This window comes from Dermochelys coriacea, chromosome 15 (assembly GCF_009764565.3).
Source record: "Dermochelys coriacea isolate rDerCor1 chromosome 15, rDerCor1.pri.v4, whole genome shotgun sequence".
Lineage (NCBI taxonomy): Eukaryota > Metazoa > Chordata > Testudines > Dermochelyidae > Dermochelys > Dermochelys coriacea.
The window spans coordinates 3,795,769-3,818,731 of NC_050082.1; the positions used below are offsets into that span (position 1 = coordinate 3,795,769).

General features: G+C 53.0%; 2 protein-coding genes across 4 annotated transcripts in view; one reads left to right on the top strand and one right to left on the bottom strand.

Moving 5' to 3' along the window:
* POLE (DNA polymerase epsilon, catalytic subunit) overlaps positions 1-10,968 on the bottom strand; it is a 36,166-nt gene extending 25,198 nt beyond the window's left edge. Inside the window, exons 1-16 of one of the 3 annotated variants that reach the window (XM_038373637.2) lie at positions 10,839-10,968; positions 10,620-10,755; positions 10,330-10,410; positions 9,201-9,245; positions 8,026-8,118; positions 7,481-7,635; positions 6,708-6,849; positions 6,243-6,323; positions 5,815-5,922; positions 5,169-5,279; positions 4,839-4,924; positions 3,935-4,054; positions 3,011-3,143; positions 2,223-2,336; positions 1,328-1,540; positions 16-123 (exon numbers count right to left, since the gene is read on the bottom strand). In XM_038373637.2, coding sequence (XP_038229565.1) covers positions 16-123; positions 1,328-1,540; positions 2,223-2,336; positions 3,011-3,143; positions 3,935-4,054; positions 4,839-4,924; positions 5,169-5,279; positions 5,815-5,922; positions 6,243-6,323; positions 6,708-6,849; positions 7,481-7,635; positions 8,026-8,118; positions 9,201-9,245; positions 10,330-10,410; positions 10,620-10,755; positions 10,839-10,903 — 1,791 coding nt within the window. In that variant the 5' untranslated portion in view covers positions 10,904-10,968. The remainder of the gene's footprint in view (positions 1-15; positions 124-1,327; positions 1,541-2,222; positions 2,337-3,010; positions 3,144-3,934; positions 4,055-4,838; positions 4,925-5,168; positions 5,280-5,814; positions 5,923-6,242; positions 6,324-6,707; positions 6,850-7,480; positions 7,636-8,025; positions 8,119-9,200; positions 9,246-10,329; positions 10,411-10,619; positions 10,756-10,838) is intronic. The other 2 variants (XM_038373638.2, XM_038373639.2) reach the window with 2 other exon arrangements.
* A 251-nt stretch (positions 10,969-11,219) lies between these two features.
* PXMP2 (peroxisomal membrane protein 2) lies at positions 11,220-19,929 on the top strand. The gene is made up of 5 exons (XM_038373541.2): positions 11,220-11,426; positions 17,545-17,661; positions 18,152-18,314; positions 18,881-19,000; positions 19,465-19,929. Exons 1-5 carry the CDS (start codon positions 11,314-11,316, stop codon positions 19,534-19,536), a joined length of 585 nt encoding a protein of 194 aa, XP_038229469.1. The 5' UTR covers positions 11,220-11,313; the 3' UTR covers positions 19,537-19,929.
* Positions 19,930-22,963: the final 3,034 nt, after the last annotated feature.

Genomic DNA, 22,963 nt, shown 5'->3' on the forward strand with positions numbered 1-22,963 from the left:
ATAGGTCTAAGCTACCTCCTGGAAGTTGGTGACTTGATCCAGTGGCAAACCTTCCTCCTCCTCGATGGCATGCCGGAGAGTTTTCTCTACACGCTGCAGCAGGAAGTCAAAGGCAACAGGGTTCTGGGGGGACATTAGAATGAGTAATTATGAGGCTGTCTCCAGCTCCTCTCACCCAACCTCCCTTGCTGGCCTTGGGGAGGAAAGCAACTACGAACTCCTACCGAGCTGCCTGTTCTTCTGCCTGCTTTAGATGGGCCCAGGACAACGGAAGGCATCCATGCAACAAGCCACTCTCCACACTGACCTATAGCTTACTTGAGGATGCATTTCTCTCCCCGTGGTAAGGGCATACATTTGCCTGCGATGAGGAGAGACAATCCATCCCAGGGTCTAACTGCACTGAAGGAGATGGGGGCACAAGCAGATTGCGAACAGTGTAGGTCACCAGCAGACCCTTGGCAGGCACTGTGCATCCTAGACCCCAATCCAGCCAGAGACCTCCAGGCAGATGCAGCATTTCCCTACAAGGCTCTACAGCTGCCATACAGTCTGCCACAAAGCTGGCATGAAACAGGAGGCTTCTCACAGCCGGAAAGCCATGTTCCCAGGATTATGAACACATCCACACACCCCAGCGTTTGACTTAGGACAAAGCTGACCTAGTCGTCAGCTCCCAGTACACCCTTGCTGTCCCTAGAACCCAAGGGTCAGCTCTAACAAGGAGGTCCTCTTATATTCAACCTACGTGCCGCCCTATCTTCTGCGGCAGAAAAGATCATTGTTGGGCTGACCTATTCCATAGCACTGGAACCATACACAGCACATTATACCAACCCTCGTCCCCAAGGATCGTACAGCCTAAAAGCCCAACAAACACACAGCAAGCGGCATGCACCCCGGACTGCAGGTGGAAAGGGAGGGTGGGCACAGGGAGTGCTGTGGAAAGCAGCACCCAGCTGAGAGTGGAATGGACACAAAGCAAGGAGAGGCATGGCTGAAGCAGGAGGTCGTGTGTGCTCTTGAGAGAGAGGAAGGCGGGGCCTTCTCTGCCAAGGGCGGCTGATTCCAGGATGCTCTCTGACGCTGTGAAGTCTTGGATCCTGACGTTCCCTTTGGCTTGGTTGGTTGTTAGTTCCAGCTGTGGAAAGGTTTTTGCCCGTCTGAGCCATGTCTGGATTCAGGGGCCCAGAGCCAGAGGATCCCAGCACAACCGAAAACACCAAGGAAAGTAACTACTAATGGCCAGGGGGAGGAGTCTCCAGACTCTCTACACCCCTCCCGACCCCAGAGATGGGGAGAGGGGTGATCACACCTAGGCTCACACCATTTTAAAGCGGCAGGGGATGTCGCTGCGAAAGACCCCCGACTCTAGCGCCTCCACATGGCCCCCGACGTAGGTCTCTGAGTCTAGCACATGCCCATCCTCTGTGAGCTTGTTGAACTCCTGCTCCTGCTTGTTGGGGAAGATGATGTTGGCGTGATAGGCCTGGACCATGAGCAGCGCCTCGCACAGCGTCCCTGAGCCTTTCCGTAGCACCTGCAGGGAGAGTCATGGGGGCACTCAGGGTCAGGACCAAGCCATGCAGGAACCCAGGGGAGCCAGCCCTGTCACAGCACCACGTGTCAGTGAGACAAGGTGCTTGGCTTGGCAAAACCCAGCTTGTGGCAACAGTGGGGAGCAGAGAATACCCTGCCCTGGAAGGGGATCCCTTAGGAGACCGAACAACACATGGAGTCTGGCAGACTGCACCTATACTAGTGACTGGGAGAAAGCTGTGGCTGTTGCATTAACACTGACACTGCTGCCCTGTGGTAGGTGCCTGAACTTGCCTGTGCCACGTCTCCCAGCACTCCCATCATCACCAGTATTAGTGCAACAGGGGGAGATGTCCTCAAAATTGCTAGCACAGACACAGGCACTGCTCCCACATGGATCCCTGAGATAATGTGGCCGAGGAGAGTGCCCTCTACTGGGTAAACGTCCAGAGCCCCGTGTAACACTGGTGGGAGCCCAATCAGCAGACGTCCTGAGCACTCAGAACTCCAGCAGAAGTTCCTGGGAGCTGCCACTATTGACGGACATAGGCCCCCACCAAGTCCACTCATGTCTCAGCCCCTTGGCAACAGGGACCCTCTGCCAACATGGCCGCGTTCCACCAGCACAGAGCACTCAGCTCCTTTGACCGGCCGAGCATGGGCTCTGGCTCCTGAGCGCTCACCTCGTCGGGCTCCATGGGAATGATGGTGCACAGGGCGAAGATGAACGGGTGCACGTACTTCATGTACATGTAGTAGGTAGCAACAGCGTCGGACACCGAGTAAGTGGCCAGTGTCTGATGGGAAACAGCAAAGAGCTGGATCAATTCAAGTGGACCTCAGAACAGGAGACTAGCAGATCGACGCCTGCCCCATGCAGCACATGCTACAGCCTGGGGGGGGATGTGGGCAGCGGGCAGTCACAGACAGTAAAGGCCGTCTACGAGCTGTATGCTCAGAGGCCCCTCAGCTCCGAGGGGACGAGGGAAAGGGCCACTTGCCATGTAACTGCCCATATGTCCCATAGTGCTGGGAGTGGGGAAACTGCTTCCTGTCCACACAAATGCTCCACAGCTGATGCCCCGCCCTGTCCATGTGTACACAGAGCCTTCACCCCTGCTTTAGTGGAAGTGAAGTTTGGCACCGTCACAGTACTTCTATGGCCCAAGTGCTTCACCTGCTGTAGATGAGTGACAAGTCCTCCGTTAGTGAAATCAACATGACAGCACCAGGAGGGATCCTCTCACCTCTGCCCCAGGCGGGTTCAACTGATTACATGGGAACCCCATCCAAGGCTGCCAGAAATACAGGAGGCCAAAGTGACCCTCCAGCTTCCTTCCATGCCCACTGCATTAGGCATTTATCCCCACCCAGAACTAGCCCAAATGATCAGTGACGTGGACCAGTGCCCCAGGCTTCCCGGGGCCTGTCTCCTGACCACTGGGTCCAGAGGCTGCAGGGCGGAGAGTACCTGAGGCTCTTCTGTAGCCATCCGGCACATCTCTTCAGGGTCCAGCTCCACCGGGTCATAGCCCAGCTTTGCTTTGGCTGCTGCTTTCAGGTTGTGGCTTCCCACAGGGAGGTAACTGTCTCTCTTCACCCACCTGAGGAGAGGAACCAGAGTGCCAGCCTGTGAACGGAAGCCATGAGCCACCCTGCCCCAGGAAACCCTGAACCACATGGGCAGCAACTTTATAACTCAGACAAGTGGGGGGAGGGGACACGGCCTTCATCCAAGGTACCAGGAGCCAGGCCTAGTGCAGGGAAGGGCTGGGCATCTCTGCCAGTGCCCTCAATTCTACTCATCTGCATCCTCTCCTACCTCAAACCACCACCCAGCCCCAGCACACCTCAGCCCGCCTACATTAAATCACTGAGTGCAGGGGACGTGATCTTGAGACTGCCTGCAGGAGGAAGGTGGCTCTCCAGACTACAGATCTCATAGGAACTGGACTGACTAAGTCACTCGTTCCCATCACAGCTCCCTGTGGAGGATTTGCCTCGCTACACAAATGTCCCTCCCCCACCTCTCCTGGGTCCCCAAGTTCAGACTGCAGACTGGAATGTCATCACCCGCCGGCGAGGCAATGAGACCAACCCCTCTGGGACTTGTCTACTAGTGCTCTGGCTTGGCTGACATCTCCTGAGCTGCCAGGTCCAGGCCTTAGCTTGCTGCACCACCCAGACCCTAGCATACCCAGCAATGGACATGGAACAGCCAAATAACGGACTGACCCACCAATGCAATGAGGCACTATGCATGAAGCCAGCGAGCAACGTCTCCTGAGGGGAAGCGTACCAGCCAGCGTCCACGCTTCTCTAGGAACAGGCACTTTACAAAAGTGCTCCGTTACCCAGAGCCATAGGTGCACAGAACGGAGGCAGCGTCTGGTACCTTAGACAGTCCATGTGGATGCACTGGGAGGCTTTGTATTCCCCTTGGCTGTCCTTTTGGAATCCAATCTCTTGGTACATATTCATTCCATGCACTGCTGCTCTGGCTTCCACAAAGGGCCTGGGGAGGAAGGCTGAGCTAGTACAGAGGGTTCACAAACACAGGCACCTTCACCCCTCTTCTCCTGGAGAAGTGCTTTCAAATCTAGCTTCTTTTATAGACCATGTAAGCCAGAGCTCCTCTCTGCCCCCTTCCCTTTGCGGCTACAGTACAGAGTTTGGACCCAAAGAGTCCCCTTGGCATGGTGTTACACAGAGGATGGGCACGGCTATTCAGTGATATTCTGTATCTGGATGCAAAACTCAATGATCAGTTAACCCAAGCTGGCTAGAGCCCCCCAGCTGCTTTCCTCTCCCCAGGTCACTCTGCAGTTTTCTTCATCTCCTCTCTGTTCACTGCCCCACCAGTTTTGGGATCAGCAGCATGTAAACATGGTGGTATTTACCCCAGAGACAAGATGCAGTTGTGCAGGTGGCAGAGCAGGGCTTGGAAAGCCAGAAGTGACTAGATTGGAACATCCAGGGTCACTGCTTCAAAGACAGGAGCTGCTTCCCCACTGTGAGAGACGCAGCTCTGCACCCCATCTCCCCCACATTGCAGGACTCTGTAGTCTGGGGTCTGAGACCCACAGGCTTTGATCAATCCCACAGCATGGAGAAAGCTCTTAAGAGAGGGTGTTCCAAGACAGAGGGAGGCTGAATCCTCAACATGGATTGGAACAACCTTGCACAGTCACCTTATGACTCCCTGGAAATGAAGGAGGGACACATGGTCTAGTGCCTGCTCCTGGAACCCCCTGCCCCCAGCATAGGGACTGCCCTATGGTTTCCACTTCCATCCTTACCAGTCAAAGAAGTCCCCATTGTAAGTGACCATGATGGTGGGTTTGGTCTCCTGGACATGCTCAAACCACCTCTGGATTAAATGGGCCTGGATTTAAGAGAAAGGTGAGACGTGAATATAACGTAACCTACCCTCTGCTCTCCTTCTTGCAGAACCTGATCTGTTCTAGCGTGACTAAACACAGGAAACAAAAGCTGTTCATGTACTGTGACTGGCACTATGATCACATTGTAATCCCCAGAGGAAGCAGCCAGCTCTCTCTGGCCTGCCTAGACCTCAGTGGATGACATGTAACAATTTGAATCTCGTCTTCCAAACAGAACTTACTCACCTCATCCAGCTCGTTAAAGACACAAAAGGGACCCTCATACTCCGGCTTGGGAGTAAACTCAAAATCTTCAATATCCTCAGAGACGATCTCCCTGTTTGTGATCAGGTAGCCCTAGGAGGCAGCAAAGGAGAAGGGTTAGTGAACGCGTGCACCTCAGGTGCAGTATACTTGGGGAGAGCTCCACAGAGCCAGCTTGGCCAGTCCTTGGGGCTGAAGATGCTGGTGGTACATTAGCCAGTGCAATCAGATTGTTTTGGCCAGACAAGGACCTGTGTCTGGTCACCAGGCTTGACAGGTTGGGAGGCCTCAACTCTGGCTCAGTGCTGGGGACTGGGAAGAGACAATGCTGTAGAGTCCTGGATTTTTCCCACACCCTCCCAGATATTGCTGCTCATCCAAAGAGGGGGCCCCCCAGCCCCAGATGGGAGGAGTGCAAGGTTTTGTAAGAGAAGACTGAAAGGAAAGCCCTTGGGAACCCTGAAGTCTCTGGTGTAGATATTAGTTTCACTCCCTGAGCCATTCCATAGACACTAAGCAATATGCAATAAGACAAAAAGGAGACAAGTTGGCTGAAGTCACGAGTGGGCTCGCAGCCTGACTTTGCTACTGGAGTGTGTGGAAGCAGCAGCCCTGGCTGGACTGTTACCTGGCCATCAATCATGTAGGAGATCATCATGATCTGGTCTGTCTCTGCATCAGGGAACTTCAGGGGGAGCTTGGTGGTTTCAATGTCAAAGGCCAGCACAACAGGATCCTGAAAAAGACCCAACACATCAAGGTCAGCATGGGAGCCTGGATCCAGACAATGTGATTCCAGGCTAGCGCGAGCAGAGATAATGTTCGAGTGAAGTGAGGCAGAAACACTGCTTGATCACATCACCTCCTTATCAACCCAAGCCACTACCTTAAGCCCATCCTCTAACCTTGCACTATGATCCCTTTGAAGCCTGTGGTACAAGACCAACCATGTTTGGGAAAACCTCACCATTTCACTGATGGAAGCCAACTTCAAGCAGAGAATAACCAGCCACGCAGAAGAGGCACAGACTGCCCCACTCTAATCGGAGCACTCACCGGTCGCTCTACCAGGTCGTCTCGGCGGGTGATTTCCGGAGGGTACATGCTGCCTCGATAGCGGACATTGTACCAATGAGCCTGTCGCAGCAGGAGAGAATCAGAGGAGCTGCGTTAACATGGCATCTCCCAGTACCATGTGCTGGGTGTTGAACTGACACCTAATACACACCATATGAAAGAAGGGCAGCACGGGCTAAGCAGCCAGAGCAGGAAGCTGGGCGTTAAGGATCCCAATTCTGTCACTGGATAAAGATGTGGCCTTGGGCAAGCCATTTAGCTGCTGTGCCTCAGTTTCCACCGCTGAGAAACAGGGCTAACAGTAATTGCCGACATCACAGAGACTGACTCATTGCCATGGAGACCCTTGAATTTCCATCACCTCTGCCCCTCAAGGGCATAACACTAGAACAAATGTTCTACCCAGTTACAAGCCCCTCCTGGCACACCGACTTCTTCACTCACCACATGAATCTTCAGGTCGATGGACAGACGGATGTGGTAGGGCACGTCATACTCCCGCATGTCCACTATGTTGTCCATCTGGTTGACAGACTTCTTCGAGGGCCCCTCATCATCTGTGGTCAGGCTGCCACCAATTAGAGCACTGCAAGGCACAGGGGAGAGGGAGGGTTTAAATAATCAGTCTATGCACAGGTCTCAGATTCGGGGGAATGAAGATAGCTGCTGCTTCCGCAGTGTTTCTCGTTAGTGTGACCTGAACAGGACACTAAGAGGTTTAGCACCAGCAGATGCTAGAGCAGTCACCAGAAGGAACTCTTCCCTATTAATCCAGCAGCCAGCTTCAGAAAAGGAAAAGAACAGTTACTTACCTTAGGGTTACGGTGGTTCTTTTTGGTAATCTGTCTGTGTGGATCACACTCAAGGTGCACATGCGCCACATGTGCAAGAGATTTGCATGCATGAGGCTCATGCTCACTTTGAGTGGGATCTGCATGGACAAAGCAGAACTGGGACATTTGCTGTGGTCACCAGGGCAATCATCAGCTCAGGGAGTTCCCTCCCCATCCAGAGGAGCTGACATAAGGATCTGTAAACTTAACACCGAGCAAAGGAAACAGAGCTAGAGTTAAACCCTTTCAGTCCTGATTAGAGAAGAGGTAGGTCTGGGTCACATGGGGAACACCTTGCTAAGCACAGTACAAGAACATAAGGAAATCCTGCTGGGCCCTGGGACCAACCCCTCAAGATGTATTGCTAAAGAGGAGAACATCTACCTGGACAGCATGGATGTGTAGGTGTCACTCGCCTGGTCCCGCTCCCTGTTCTTCTTCACAGCAGGAGAGATTTCCCGCCGCACCTTCACCAGGTCTTCCACAGTGTTGAAAGATAGCTTGATGTAGTTCCGCTTCAGGCCCACCAGGTGATTTGGCTACAAAGGGGCAGACCGGCCAATGAGGAAAAGATAGTGAGAATAGTGGGGAGAGACTGTGCAAGCGAGAGGCAGTTAAGAAAGGAGATGGACCAAGAAAGACAGCAAGAGTTGGGGAGATGGGGGTGAGAAGAGACCACAGAACAAGGGGCCGAGGTGTGCGTGGATGGGGAGAAAGGTAGGAGACAGATAGATAAAGTGTCTGTCAAGAGTCAACATTATTTCCCATGATCAATGTCCAGGCCCTATGCCTGGTATGCGCATAATACAGGACTAGAATAGAGCATACAGACCCGCCTGCATCCCACTCTGCCCAGACTTGTACACCCCTCCCCCATTACAGCTGTGCAACCTGCCAGCAACAGGGTAGGGGGCAGAGTAATTACTCACCAAGTCCAGATCCTCTTTGGGAACCGTTTCCAGCTTTGCGATTTTCCCCTGGTACTTCTTGGAGAGGAAGGAGGACACTTCCCGCTCGCAGCCCTGCACAGAGACTAGAGTTTCAAGAGGGCAGCCAAAGCCCTGCCCATCAAAGCAGAGCAGATTTGCAGATACTGTCTCACCTGGGGCTGTGTCCTGGACCTCTAGGTGTTCAGGGGCTTGAATAATGGCCTGACTGGAAACCAATCTCTTCCACCCTGGGAGAAGAGTTTGGTTTTGTTTGTTTTTTAAAAATGTAAAACCCAGAACTGTCAGCCAAGCCCTCAATTTTGCAGCTAACCAGGTGAGTTCTCCACAGGGGCAGAGTGACAGGACAGTGAACCCTCAGCCACTTACTGGGCCTTGAACAGGAACAAAAGGTGCATTTAGTCACAGGATTGGGAGCAGAAGCCAAAGAAGGGTGCTGATTAGGTGCTGAAGGGCTCACTGAGTAAGAGCACCAGGTGGCTGGTACTTTGAGGTACCAAAGCTCATTCAGAAACACAAGCAACTCTCCCCAGAAACTCATCAGAAAGATCATGTACATTTGGTATAGTTGCTTCCCTTCTCCTTTCAGCTCGACAGCAGAACTAGCATGGCAACAAGCGCTGAATTCGATATTTTGATGAATATTAATATTCATTTTAAAACATTTTCAATTTATATTTTCACAGTTGCAGAAAAGTACGCAAAGGTGACCAACCAATTATTTCATGACGGGATGTTGAAATTTAAGTTTAAGCTTTATAACAGTTAAAACAGAAATTGTCAGCATCCCATGTCAAAATATACAAAGTAAACATCCTTAAATCAAACTCTAATGATTTTTCAAGCAGCAGTTTTCTTATTTGACCTATCTGTAAATTTCGATGGTTAGCCATGGAAACATTTTTTCGTTGGTTTGTGGGTATTCAGCAAAAATCAGCATTTACCGATAAAAATCTGATCCCTCCAAGCCCAACTATAACCATGGATTTCTGTCTCACCGGCCAGGACCCCACGCCAAGCCCTCTCAGGCTGTTAACGTGCTGCTGTCCCAGCCCCACACCTGCCTAACTCACATCCCTGATTCATAACCACATCTGCCTCCACACTTTACCCGAAGCCCTGTTTGCCAGCCCCACAGCCATGGAGTCCATACCCACCTTCCGGGTTGCAATATAGAAGTAGGGTTTATAGGACAGGGCCACCTGGAAAAGAGCAGACACAGTCAGCATGGCACTGGGTAGGAGGGGAGAGGCACATAGTTAGCACATTCCCCGCTATGTGTTAGTGTGAAAGACACAAACAGACCTGTACGTCCCCACTCTGGTCTCTCTTTCTCTTGCACAAATGATAGTCTAACACACACCTTCCCATGTACTGTTCAGCTTGGTCCGGACACACACCCTCCCCACCCATCTCTGGCTCTCGAGCAGAGTCCAACAGGGGCCCTTCCCACCCCAACCCGTGCAGACAGACTTCCATGGCTGAGTAAATTGCCCACTTTAATATCTAATCAAGAAGGAATTAAAGCATCTGGACGCCTAGGAAAAGCAGAACTCCTGAGCAAGAACACAGAAGAGACTATAGTAACACCTACCCACGCAGCAGCGAGGCACCACACGATGAGACCAGTACTGACCTCCTGCTACCACAGCGATCACTGGCCATTATGAGCAAACCTTGTGCATATATCCTCACCTGCCTCTGATTGAGGCATTGGATACACAGCAATGCAGGCAAATGTTATGCATGGGTCTCAATCCCACCTCCAGGCAACCACCCCTATCTACCCCTGGCAGCATAGACATGAGGCTGGAATGGTGATCAGACAGTTTCCTTAGTTGTATGCGGTGTCGTTGTAGCCATTGGTCCCAGGATGTTAGAAAGACAAGACGGATGAGGTAATCTTTTGGACAGTTGGTCCAATAAGAGATATTACCTTGCCCAGTTTGTCTTTCGGTTTCCTTAGCGTTACTCACAATGTCCTTTTAGGAATGAAAAGAGAACCAGGAAAAAGTCAACTGAACTTCAAGGCCAACCTGCAGCGTTTGTACCCCTTAATGCAGCCACCCAACTCCCTTCTGCACCCTCTTTGTCAATGTGACTTGTGCCCAAAGGAGGAGCAGCCCTTTGGTGTTAACCTTCCAGCGTCAGTCAGGAAGTGGTTTCCAGCGTACAGCTCTGCAAAGTCTTCCCGCAAACCATTCAGCCAGACTGCTCTGTGCCCTCCAACGGCAGCTGCTCCCGCCCCTCCGTCCTCTGCAAGGAACTGCAGTTAAAGGGACTCACCTTAAACCTGCTCCCATCCTCCTGGACGAAGTAATAATCCACACAGCTCACCAAGCGTTTATCATCGTCCAAGATCTCTGCCTGGGAGAGGGGAAGACAGCACGTCACAGCCCCCACCCTAGGGCAGAGCCCAAGAACCCCGCAGCCCCCACCCAACCTCCCGCCCCAGACCCCCGCCCACTCCCAGCCTGTCCCACAGGCGGGCCCCGTGCGGCCTCGTGACCCCCCCCCCCCGGCCAACCGGATCCCCGACACCCACGTCCCGCGAGGCAGGGCCCGGTGCCGCCTACCGGGTGCATGTTGATCAGCCAGCCCGTCTTCTCCCCCGGCTCCTTGGCCCGCTCGAACCCGAACTGCGCGTCCATCCGGTCGGTCCGCTGGCTGCGCTGCAGGCGCTTGAGGGCGGAGAGCCCGGAGCCATCGTCCCTGCAGAGAGAGCAGCGCGTCAGGCCGGGGCTGCCCGACGCGCCGCCGGCCGCCGACCGCCCCCCGCCCCGCGCGCCCCTCACCGCGCGGCGTCGGGGTCCCCGCCCGCGGGCTCGGCGCGGCGCCGCCCGCTGTTCCTCAGCGCCATCCCGGCGGCAGAATTTCCCGCGCTGCACCCAGCTCGCACCAGACCGCCTCGACTCCGCGGGCGCCGGGCCCATTCTCCGCCTCCGGACGCTAGGCCAATCACAGGGCGCTCCTGGCGCACGCCCCTCCGAGAGCCAATGGGAGAGAGGCTACCCTCTCCATCGGCCCGCCCCGCCCCAGGCAGGCCCCGCCCTCGAGCCGCAAGCCCGCCTCCAAGCGACGCGGACCCTGTGCCGACAAGGATCCTCCCGCCCCCCGCGGGTCTGGTCCCGCCCCCGAGCCACCCGCCCGGACTCCCGCCCTCAGAGCCGCGCCCCTGGGCTCGCTGGCCCCGCCCAGCTGGCCCCTCCTGCCGGCCCGGAGGCGAAGGGCGCACGCGCCGTAGCCAGCCCGGGGCAGTTCGGCAGCGCGATGTGCCCGGCGCTCTCCAAGGCGCTGCCGCCGGGGCCGCTGCTCCGCAGGCTGCTCGCCCGGTACTTGCTGCTGCTGCGGCTCCACCCGCTGCTCACCAAGGCGGCGTCCAGGTGAGCACCGGGCAGAGAGACTGGGACTGCCCCCCCCCCCGGAGAACCGCCCTTCACCCGGGAGAGACCCCCCTGCCGGGAAACCAGCCCCCTCCCCCGGGAGAGACCGGGACAGACCCCCCCGCCCCCAAACCAGGGAACTACTCCACCCCCCCGGGAGCGACCAGGACCCCCCCAATAGCTGGGGAACCGGGACCGACCCTCCCCCCAAAGCCAGGGAACTACTACACCACCCCCTGGGAGAGGCTGGGGCCGACCCCCCAGTTGGGGAACCAGCCCCCCCGGGAGAGACTGGGACAGACCCCTCCCCCAAACCAGGGAACTACACCACCACACCCCGGGAGTGACCAGGACTGACACTCCCCTCTCCCCCCGCAGCCAGGGAACCAGCCCCTCCCCTGGGGGAGACCAGGACCGACCCCCCCCCATCTCCCCAACCAGGGAACTACTACACCACCTCCTGGGAGAGACTGGGACTGACCCCCTCCCCTGCAGCTGGGGAACCAGCCCCCCCCCACCGAGAGAGACTGGGACCAACCCCCGCTGCTTTGCTGTGATTTGCGCAGTTGCCCTTAGCTGGGCCCAGGTTGCATCTCCCTGGACGTGGCTGGCCTGGCGTACCCAAGGGCAGAGTCCTGGTTAACATGGTGCCAGCTAACACTGTGCTCCTCGCCTGCCCCACGTAGACAGAGCGCCAGGTGTTTGGTAGGGCTGTTCCCAGGGCAGAGGCCCAGCTGCTGTGGGATTGAAGGATGCTTGGCCCTCGCCCCCTTGCTCCCCGGTCTGGGCGCACTCCATGGGGCTGGCACACCACCTGTCAGCCTGTTTTTGTGCCTGCTGGCGAGGTGCAGCAGCAGTCCTCTCACCCATGTGGCTATAACAGGCAGTGAGGGGAAAGCGGGGCTGTAATTGTGTATGGGCTGCGGGGGGATGTTATCTCTGGGCCGCTTTCTGAGCCAGCTGCATTCAGTAGACCCACAAGACGTCACAGTGGGCTGGGTTCAGCGGACTGTGAGCAGTGATTTTTGCGGGGTCTCTCCTGTTCACTCTCTGAAGACATCGGCACAGCCTGCAGTGGTTGCTCTTCTCAGCAGAGGCCCCATGGACTCACTCGGTCACAGACACTGAGCTTCCGTCTAAACCAGACAGGTTCCTGCAGGGCAGGGATGAGATGTGTTGCTGGAATGGGAGAAACTTGCCCTGCCTGGGCTGTACCTGCTCTGTCAATAATGGAGAGCAGAGTACTGTTTGTACAGCACCTAGCGCAGTGGGGCCCTGCTCCTATGATTGGGGTCCCTAGGTGCTACCACAGTCTAGATCAGGTGTCGGCAACCTTTCAGAAGTGGTGTGCCGAGTCTTCATTTATTCACTTTAATTTAAGGTTTCGCGTGCCAGTAATACATTTTGACATTTTTTAGAAGGTCTATCTCTATAAGTCTATATATTATATAACTAAATTATTGTTGTATGTAAAGTAAACAAGGTTTTCAAAATGTTTAAGAAGCTTCATTTAAAATTAAATTAAAATGCTGAACTTGCGCCGCCGGCCTGCTCAGCCTGCTGCCAGCCTGGGGTTCCATTCACTTAGGCCGGCAGCAGGCTGAGCGGGGCCTGCGGCTGGGACCCCGGCTGGCAAGGAGCCGGTAGCCAGAACCCCAGACTGGCAGCAGGCTGAGCCAGGCCGGAGGCCGGGACCCGAGACTGGCAGTGGGATGAGTGGCTCAGCCCGCTTCCACTCAGCCCGCTGCTGGTCTGGAGTTCCATCCGCTGCTCCTGCCAGACAGGGTCCTAGCTGCCGGCCCCGCTTAGCCCGCTGCCGGTCTGGGATCCCGGCCTTGCCGACGTAGAGTGGGCACCTACCTTCTCCCTGGTTCTAGCCCATTCTCTTCCTCTCTCTGCACTGAGCTGAGGGTGGGAGTGCACTGAGCACAGGGCTGGGGGTGAAGGAGCAGGCTGGGGGTTGGGGTGTAGGGTCTGGCTAGGAGCTAAATGGGGGGGCGGCTCAGGGTTGGGGCAGGAGGTTTTGGTGTGGAGTGCTTACCTGGGCAGCTCCCATTTGGTGCGAGGGGTGCAGGTGGGAATGTGGGGGGGGGGGGGGTGCAGGAGCTTCCATTTGGTGCGAGGGGTGGGGGTGGGAATGTGGGGTGTGTGAAAAAGTAAGGGCATGGGGTATGGGGAAGCTGAGTATGTGTGGGGGGTGCTGGAGTCAGGGCTGGGGTAGTGGGGAGGTGCAGGGGTCAGGACAGAGGGCTGGAAGTGTGTGGGGGCGTGCAGGAATCAGGGCTGTGGTGTGGGGGGAGTCAGGGCAGAGGGCTGGGGGTGTGGGCTAGGGTCATGGGGTGCTCCCAGCCCTGCCCAGAGTGGCTCATGGCAGGGGGCTGGAGAGGATATGCCCTTATTCCACCCCCGTCCCCACCTCTTCTCCGCCTTCTCCCCGGAGCAGCGAGCGCGCTGCGGCTCCGCTTCTCACCCTCCCTTGCAAGGGCCATCAGCTGATCGGCTGCAGGGAGGGAGAGGAGGAGGGGCAGAAACCCAGCAAACTGGGGGGACGGGGGGAGCTTGCCTGCCCTGCAGCAGCAGCCGGCAGGACCAAGCTTCTTCACCCTGCCCCCGCGGGGGGGTGGCCAGAGAAGAGTGGGCTGGGGCGGGCAGGATTTTTAATGGCAAGCTGCTGCCTGCCTGGGTCCCGGCTGACAGCCCCACTCAGCCCGCTGCTGGCCTGGGTTTGGCAGCGGGCTGAGCGGGGCCAGCGGCTGGGACCCGGCAGGCAGCAGCGTGCCATTAAAAATTGGCTTGTGTGCCGTCTGACACATATGCTGTAGGTTACCAACCCCTGGTCTAGAGAATAACACCAGTCTCCAGAGCAGTCAGATTGGCAGCTCTTGCCGGTATTCCATGCACCAACTTAACCCTTCAGCTTCCCGCAAAACAAGAGGAATCTGATTGCCGGACCCAAGTTCAGACTGGATCCAACGTAACGCCCTGGTCAGAGATCTTAAGGCATATTCTCTGCTATTGATTTAAGCAAGCCTTCAGGAGCTTGTCAGCAGGGCCATGGCTGTGAGGCCCGGAGGTGCCGCTGTCCACAGAGCCTCCTCCCAGCCCATGCTGAAGCGGGAATTGAGGTGAAGGGGTCTTGCTCCCATGCAGTACAAAGGGGACTTGCAGGCTTTGGGGATGCACTCTGAAGCTGTGCTACAGATATATCTGGGTTTGAATGCTGGAGGTAGGGTAATTCCCTGCCCAGATTTCTGAGCTGGAAACAGAGATAGTGCTGGCGAGAAGCAGATCTGTGTTGAGCAAGTGATAGTACAGGGCTGAGTGGGGCTGGCAAACCAAAGCACCCACACGTTCAGGGGAGGACATGCCCCAGCTTGTGATTTGCAGCTGATTGGAGCCGAGGAACTGAGAGTCAGGATTCCTGGGTTCCATTGCTGACTCTTGTGACAAGTTGCTTCATCTCTGTTTCCCCCAGCTCTAAAATGGGAACACTATTGCCTTGCCTTGCAGGAAGGTTGGGAGCCTTAGGGCAGGTCTACACTACTGCTTAAGTCGATCTAACTTACATTGCTTAGGGGTGTGAAAAATCCCCCCCCCCCCCCCCCGAGCGACACAAGTTTTGCGCTGTCCACGTGGTGAGAGCCGCTCTCCCATTGACATAGCTTACACTTCTTGCCAAGGTGGAGTAATGCCGATGGGAGAGCGCTTTCCCATAGCACGTCTTCACCAGACACTCTGCAGCGGTGCCGATGTAGCACTGTAATGTAGACTTGCCCTGAGTGTTTGTAAAGCACTTGGAGATTCCTGGCTGAAGGTGTGGTGAAGAGCGAAGTACTCAGTGTTTGCCCCGTGGCCAACTGATATGCTGAAGAGTAAATGGAACCCAGCCCAGTGTGAATAACTGACACCGCTAACCTCAGAGCCCTCTCTTGCTTTTTCTTCTCTTGCTGTTCCACTCCTTAAACTCTCCCATCCGGTTTTCCCCATCGCCTTCTCCTTTTCACCATCTCCATTGCCATCGGCGCAATTTCCCACCACATGGCCTCTGATTGGGTGGGCCAAAGGAGAAGAGGTGTGGCCTAGTGGTTAGGGTGCTAGCCTAGAACTTGGGGGACCTGGGTTCAAGTCTATCTCTGCCAGAGACTGCCCTGTGTAACTTTGGGCAAGTCACTTTATTCTCTGTGCCTCAGTTCCCATCTGTACAATGTGGATAAATGGCACCTCCTCATGTCACCAGGGCTTGTGAGGATAAACATTAAAGATTGTGAGGTGCTGGGATGCTACAGTGATGTGTGCCATGGGCGTACCATGGAGAGACAGACAAGCTGCTCCCTCTCACCAGCTACTGCCTATTCTTTCCATGGGCCTTGGCCTGCCTTCCCCTCCCTGAGGCACTAACCAGCCAGAGGGAGGGGAAGGGCTATGCATTTGGGAGCAGGGAGAAGAATGTCTACGTCCATTTCTGGCAAATGAGATCGAAACGTTGGTACAACAGGGATAATAGTGCCTGTTCTTGTAACGCTCTTTGAGATCCACTGGTGAGCCACGCTACCCAAGTGCAGAGTATAATCAGTTGTCTTGGAGACTGTCAGTCACCTGGGACCATCGATAGGTATAGATGTGTTGTGTTGCTCTCTGCTGGCCTAGCACGCTCCCCATGGCTGAGAGAGCCGGGCTCTTTCCTTCCCACGCACCCTCCCCAGTAATAAAGGGCTGGGGCTTGTGATTCCATTGCCCCGGTGAGGTTGCGAAGGTGTACACGAATGGAATTTAGGGCTGATCAAATGCTCGTTGCGATCAATGCAGAAGGCTGCCACAGGTGTCAATGAAAGCAGGATTTGGCCCACAGCAAACTACTCTCTTGCCCATGCACAAGCAGGAGCCTTTAGCGTGCTCTCTCTCTCTCTCTCTCTCAGCTGTGTTTGCTTTTCAGGGCAGCTCAAACTTCCTGTCCCCCCAAGCCTGCAGCTCTGACTGGCACACACTGGGAGCAGATCTCCTGGGGCCATTTTCAAATCAGAGCTGCAATTTAAAGGACACTTTCAAGTGAATGGACCCTGTAGACAGCATGGCTGTCAGCTTGGCAGCTGGCAGAAAAGCGGCCAGTTTACAGGGGTGTTTAAGACCCTGCTAAATGGATGGGGTTGCAGTCCACAGATCTGGTCTGCCACAGAAGCAGGACTCAAAAGAGGGAGGGCCTGGGCGAGGTGGTGGAACTCTGCTGGTACCTCATTTGCCACCTCCTTCCTCCTGTAACTCTTCTTCTTTGCGGGGTGGTTGCTGCCCTATTCTTCTCTTTCCCTGGTAGCTCCCATCGAGCGCCAAGGCACATCTAGGAGTGAGAGAATGAACTGAGATGGAAAACATGGCTTAAAGATCAGGAAGAGAAGAGCTGCCTGATGGTGAGCTGTATCTGGCTCTGGAATTTTCTCATCAAGGTAGAGGGTGAAGGCCCCATCACTGGGGATATTTTAAATGAGGCTGGCTGAAGCAGAGGAGAGCTGTAGGGAATGGGGAATCTGACTGAATCTCTGATTTCCATTGCACTGCATAAGTGAACAAGGCAGATAATGTTGCTATTGGTCTGTAGTAAAATAGTTACCAACACTGCCATTTGTTTTTATCATTAGACTTCAGAGTCAACACATCACTGAGATAAATAGGAGCAGGTCGCATAGGCTCTTTGCTGAGTCTGGAAGGCTGCACCATGGGGGGGAGAGGGGTCACGTTTGGGCATGTTTGCCACACAGCCATAAGGGTCAGAAGCTTTAATTTAAAAAACAACAACAAAAAAACATTCTCTTCTGTTGAAAGTGGTGGGCCCCATAGTAGGCTGGTGGGAGCATTTCCCTGGTCACGGGCTGCGAGCCGGTGCTACTAAATCTAGATGAAAGATGCAGAATCCGTGCTCCCCACGTTGGCTGGGTTTCATTGCAAGCATGCAGGAAGTGTGAAGCCTCAGAGCTTGCAGTGCCTATTAGTGAGCGCTCCCACCCTGATCTGACTGGTCTTGGAGCTACTGCACTCTTCTCCAGTGGCTATGCTCAGAGCTCAGGTTCCCTCTTAGACTGGGTTATTTGGCTGGCTTCTGATCTCATCCCCTTTTCTCTGCCTGCAGTGCTGTTTTGTCAGCGCTTGGGAGCCTCCTGTCCCAGTTCATTGAGAGGAGCCAAAAAAAGCCAGGGTCATCCAAAAGCCTGGACCTGAGCGGGCCCTTGAGATTCGCCATCTATGGGTAAGTCACAGGTGCTAGTTACATCACCTAGTGCACCTCTGGAACGTGCTCCAGTACCATGGTGATGGGCGTGAACTTGACCAGAGAGGATGTTGAGTTGGTGGTGCTCTCCTCCTGGAGGTGTGTGAGAAGCAGGATACGCTGCTTTGCAAAGTGCTTCCTCCCTCACTGTTATGGCACCATTAGTATCTCTCTCTGGAGCGAGAGAAAGGATGGTCTGGTTAGAGCAGTAGCACAGTACTTTCTGCCACAGACTTCCTTTGAGACCTTGGGCAAGTCACTTGTCTCTCGGGACCTCAGTTCCCATCTGTACAATGGGGATAAGAGCCCTGCGCACAGGGGTGTTGTGAGGATGAACCCATGCAAGATCGTGAGGTGCTCAGATACTGTGGTAATGGGGCCAGCTAAGAACCTAAGCTGGGGCTGGATGGAAGTCTGGGGAAGGCTGGAGGACAGTGATGAAGCACAGTCATGCCCTCTGGTTTGTCAGGTTCCTGTTCACAGGGCCACTCAGTCACTATTTCTACCTGTACCTGGAGCAGCTGATCCCATCGAATGTCCCTTTTGCCATGGTCAAGAGGCTTCTGCTGGACCGTCTGGTTGTTGCTCCACCCTTCCTGCTGCTCTTCTTCTTCGTCATGAACCTGCTGGAGGTAGGTGGCTATCTCCAGTATGTGCTGAAGTCAGGCTGTAGGGTTTGGTGTGTGGTTCTGGATACTGCAACAGATAGCTAAGATAGACGTATCTGTGTGTTTATGTGCCTGGACGGAATCTAGCTCCTGGTCACCAATGATCTAGGACAGGCCCTGTTGGTCAGAGCAGGGGACCTTCTTACTTTGCTGCTGTCTTCCTGTGAGCTCTGAAGTAGCTCACTCAGCTGCTTTGAGCCTTGGCTTGCCCCGCTATACAGCGGGGATGCTCATGTTTAACATCAGTCTGGGGTTTGTGATCTTCTGAGCGGGCTGCATGGCCAGATGCTCTGTTCCCCTCTGCTGGAATGGCCAGCTTTGGCTAGTGTGATGCACCTCTGGCACATCGTGTGCTCCTGGGTCTCACAGGCGGTGAGTGCTTCTCTCTGGCTGCACTCTGTTAGGATCTGTGTCTTTGTAACCCCTTTGCCCACATGGCTTAGGGCTCTGTAAGGGTGAGAGTCGGTGCCTCTTCCTCTGGAGTTTAGGCCTGGCCTCCCTGGCCATCACCGATGTTCCTTGTGTTCCAGGGAAAGGACCTGTCTGCGTTTGCTGAGAAGATAAAGAGTGGTTACTGGGTAGCACTCAAAATGAACTGGAAAGTGTGGACTCCAGTCCAGTTCATTAATGTCAATTACGTCCCTATACAGGTAAGTCTCTGTCTGCTCACATGATGTCCTTGCCTGGGAATTCTAACCACTTTTGCAGCCCTACATCCAGGTTTATAGCATGGGCTTTTTCCCCCACTAGTATAATGTCCAGGGTCCCCTTATCAATCACCCTATGATCCCCTTCCTTTAATATTTCTGTCCTCCACGCTAGCAACCCCCTCAATTGCTCTTGTGCTTAAGATTTTGGCCAGAATCTGTTACTGCGCCTCAGCTAGTTGCAGAGCTGAGGTCTCCATTGCCCACAATCAATTGTTCACGTGTGAAGGACTACACAAATCCAGACAGATGCTGACACTTTTGTCAGTAAGACACGGGCACTCACATCTGTATCCAAAGGGGGTGTCACGTCCCAGTGCAGTAAGTGACCCGGTTCTGTCCCAGGAACTGTAGTTAGGGGACTGTCAGCCCCAGGCCGGTCTGTATCTGGACACTTCTCTCCACAGTTTCGGGTGTTGTTTGGAAATCTCATTGCTCTCTTCTGGTTTGCCTACCTGGCCTCCGTCAAGAAGCGATAGCATCACGGCTGTAATTTTGGGCTGGCCTGCATCGCCTGTTGAGGCAATTGCCATTGGTACTCTGAAAGTCCGCAGCCCCCACTTTGATTTGGGAGCATCTGGAAGAACCGACACCACTGCAAATCCTCTAGGTTTCAACACTGTGCATGCTGCCCTAGTGCCGACAGTGCCTACTACAATGAGTAAGGCACCTATCCCTGACCAGGAGCCCTGGGCACCCTCCTAATACAAATATTACTTTGATTCTTTTCTGACTAAGACCTTGAATTAACTGCTTTCTAATGGTGCTTAACAATAACCACAAAATCAACTGGTAGGGTAAGAAACCTGCACAAAGTGTTCTGGGTCTTTTACTCTTCATTTTTGAGTATAATAAAATTGCTGTTTCACTCCTTTCTTGTGAAGTTTTATCTTTACTCTGGTGATTTGCTGGTTATGTTTGAGATCTGTGACAGATCCATGCAGAAGTGGACAGTCTCTTCTTAGTTGCAGGAAGGAATAAGATAAATCTCGTATGCAATAGAGAGACAAAGGAAAGTACAGGTCCCCTACTTAGTGGGAAGGAGAGCTAATAACTGACATCAAAAAGGCTGATGTGCGTAATGCTTATTTTGCTTCAGTCTTTACTGAAAAGGTTAATGGTGACCAGATACTCAATACATTAATATTAGCAACAAGGAGGAAGGAATGCAAGCCAAAATACGGAAAGAACAGGTTAAAGCATATTTAAGTAAGTTAGATATGTTCAAGTTGTTAGAGCCTGATGAAATTCATCCTGGGGTATTTAAGGAACTAACTGCAGAAATCTCAGAACTATTAGCAATTATCTTTGAGAACTCCTGGAAGATGGATAAGATGCCAGAGGACTGAAGAAGGGCCTACACAGTACCTATCTTGAAAAGGGAACAGAGGACCTGGGGAGTTATAGACCTGTCAGCCTAACTTTAATACCTGCAAAGATATGGGGACAAATTATTTAACACTCAATTTGCAAGCTGTCCCACATGACATTCTCATAAGCAAACTAGGGAAATGTGGTCTAGATGAAATCCAGTAAAGGTGGATGCACAACTGGTTGAAAGACCATACTCAGAGCAGTTATCAATGGCTTGCTGTCAAACTGGGAGGGTGTATCTAGTGGGATCCCATAGGAGTCAATCCTGGGTCTGCTACTAGTCAATATTTTTGATAATAGAGTGAAGAATATGTTTGCAAAATTTGGGGATGACACCAAGCAGGGAGGGGTTGAAAGCGCTTCAAGGACAGGATTTAGTGATCTTGAAAAATTAGGGAATTGATCTGCAATCAGCAAGATGCAATTCAGTAAAGATAAATGCAAAGTATAACACTTGGGAAGGAAAAAAAAATCAAATACACAACTACCGAATGGGGAATAAATGGCAATGTGGTAGTACTGCTGAAAAGGGTCTGGGAATTATAGGGGATCACAGATTGAATGAGTTGTCAATGTGATGCAGTTGTGAAAAAGGCTAATAGTCTCTAGGGTATTAACATGAGTCATATGAAAACACATGGGAGGTAATTGTCCCGTTCTACTCAGCACTGGTGAGGCCTCCGCTGAAGTACTGTGTCCAGTTCTTGGCACCATACTTTAGGAAAGATGTGAACAAATTGGATAGAGTCCAGAGGAGAGCAACAAAAAATGATCAAAGCTTTAGAAAACCTTCCCTATGAGGAAAGGTTAAAACTGGGCATGTTTAGTCTTGAGAAAAGAAGACTGAGGAGGGACCTGATACCAGTCCTCAAAGATGTTAAAGGCTGTTATAAAGACTACTGTGGTCATAAGAATGGCCATACAGGGTCAGACCAATGGTTCGTCTAGCCCAGTATCTGGTCTTCTGACCGTGGCAGTGCCAGATGCTTCTGAGGGAGTGAATAGAACGGGAATTTACCAAGTGATCCACCCAGTGCCAGCTGCTGGCATTTGGAGGTTTAGGGACACCCAGAGCATGGGGTTGCATCCCTGAATATCTTGGCTAATAGTCTTCGATGGACCTATCCTCCATGAACATATCTAGTTCTTTTTTGAACCCAGTTACGTTTTTGGCCTTCACAACATCCCCTGACAAGTACCAGAGGTTGACTGTGTGTTGTATGAACTACATTCTTGTTTGTTTTAAACCTGCTGCTTATTAATTTCATTAGGTGACTCCTTGTTCTTGTGTTATGTGAAGGGGTAAATAACACTTCCCTGTTCCTTCTCTCCACACACCAGGCATGATTTTATAGACTCTTATACCTCCCCTCAGTCGTCTCTTTTCCAAGCGGAACAGTCCCAGCCTTCTTAATCTCTCCTCCTATGGAAGCTATTTCATATCCCCAATCATTTTTGTTGCCTTTCTTGGTATGTTTTTCAAGTCTAATGTCTTTTTTGAGATGGGACAATCATAACTGTATGCAGTATTCAAGGTGTGGGTGTACAATGGATCGATTGTTCTCCATGTCCACTGAAGGCACGACTAGAAGCAAGGGTTTAATCTCCAGGAAGGAAGATTTAGGATAGATATTAGGAAAAACTTGCTATCTCTATGGGTAATTAAGTACTGGAATAGGCTTCAGAGGGAGGGTGTGGGATTCCTGTCCTTAGAAGTTTTAAGAACAGGTTGGACAAACACCTGTTGGGGATGGTCTGGGTTGACTTGGTCCTGCCGCGGCGCAGGGGACTGGACTTGCTGATTCTTGAAGTCCTTTCCAGCCCTACATTTCTATGATTCTACCCTTTTCCTTTTCTCATTGCTGTGCTTCATCCAGGACTCCATACGGCCCCCTGGACAGTTGTGTTCAGATACTCAAATTCCAACCTCTGCCGAATCTCACTGACCTATGACCTTAGAAGGATGAAGCAGAGCCTAACATCCCTTGGGCTGGGAAGAAAAGGAAGAATCAAGCCTACCTGTATTTTTGTGCAGCTCATATTGTATCACACTAAGCACTCTTGAAGCAGATTGGCTAACCCAGCCATGTGCCAATACAGTAAATTCACACTACGTATCGCATCTGATTGTTCCTGTGTGTGTTGTGCTGAATAGCAGTTTTGGCTTAGATAACGTGGCTAGGACAGGTAATCTTGTCATCCATGCTGGGGTAGGGCCAGTACTTGGAAAGGTGCCAGAGTCCTGAAAGCATTTGTTCTGCTCCATCCAAGTGCGCCTGACCCTGGAGACCCTCAAAGAATGGCTGTCAGTGTGAGTGTTGCCTACCTTGCATAATTGTTTAAAATTTTCCTTGCCTGCTGAGAGGATGGAAGGACAAAAGCCACAAAGAACAACTGATGCTGTTATATGAGGCTTAAAAACAAGTGCATTAATGTTCTTCCACTGAATTCACGTCCAGCAGTCTCCACAACAGGGACTGTGTCGTGGTTGGCTAAGATTACCTGCTGAGCTCCTGGTAGGACTTTCTGCCT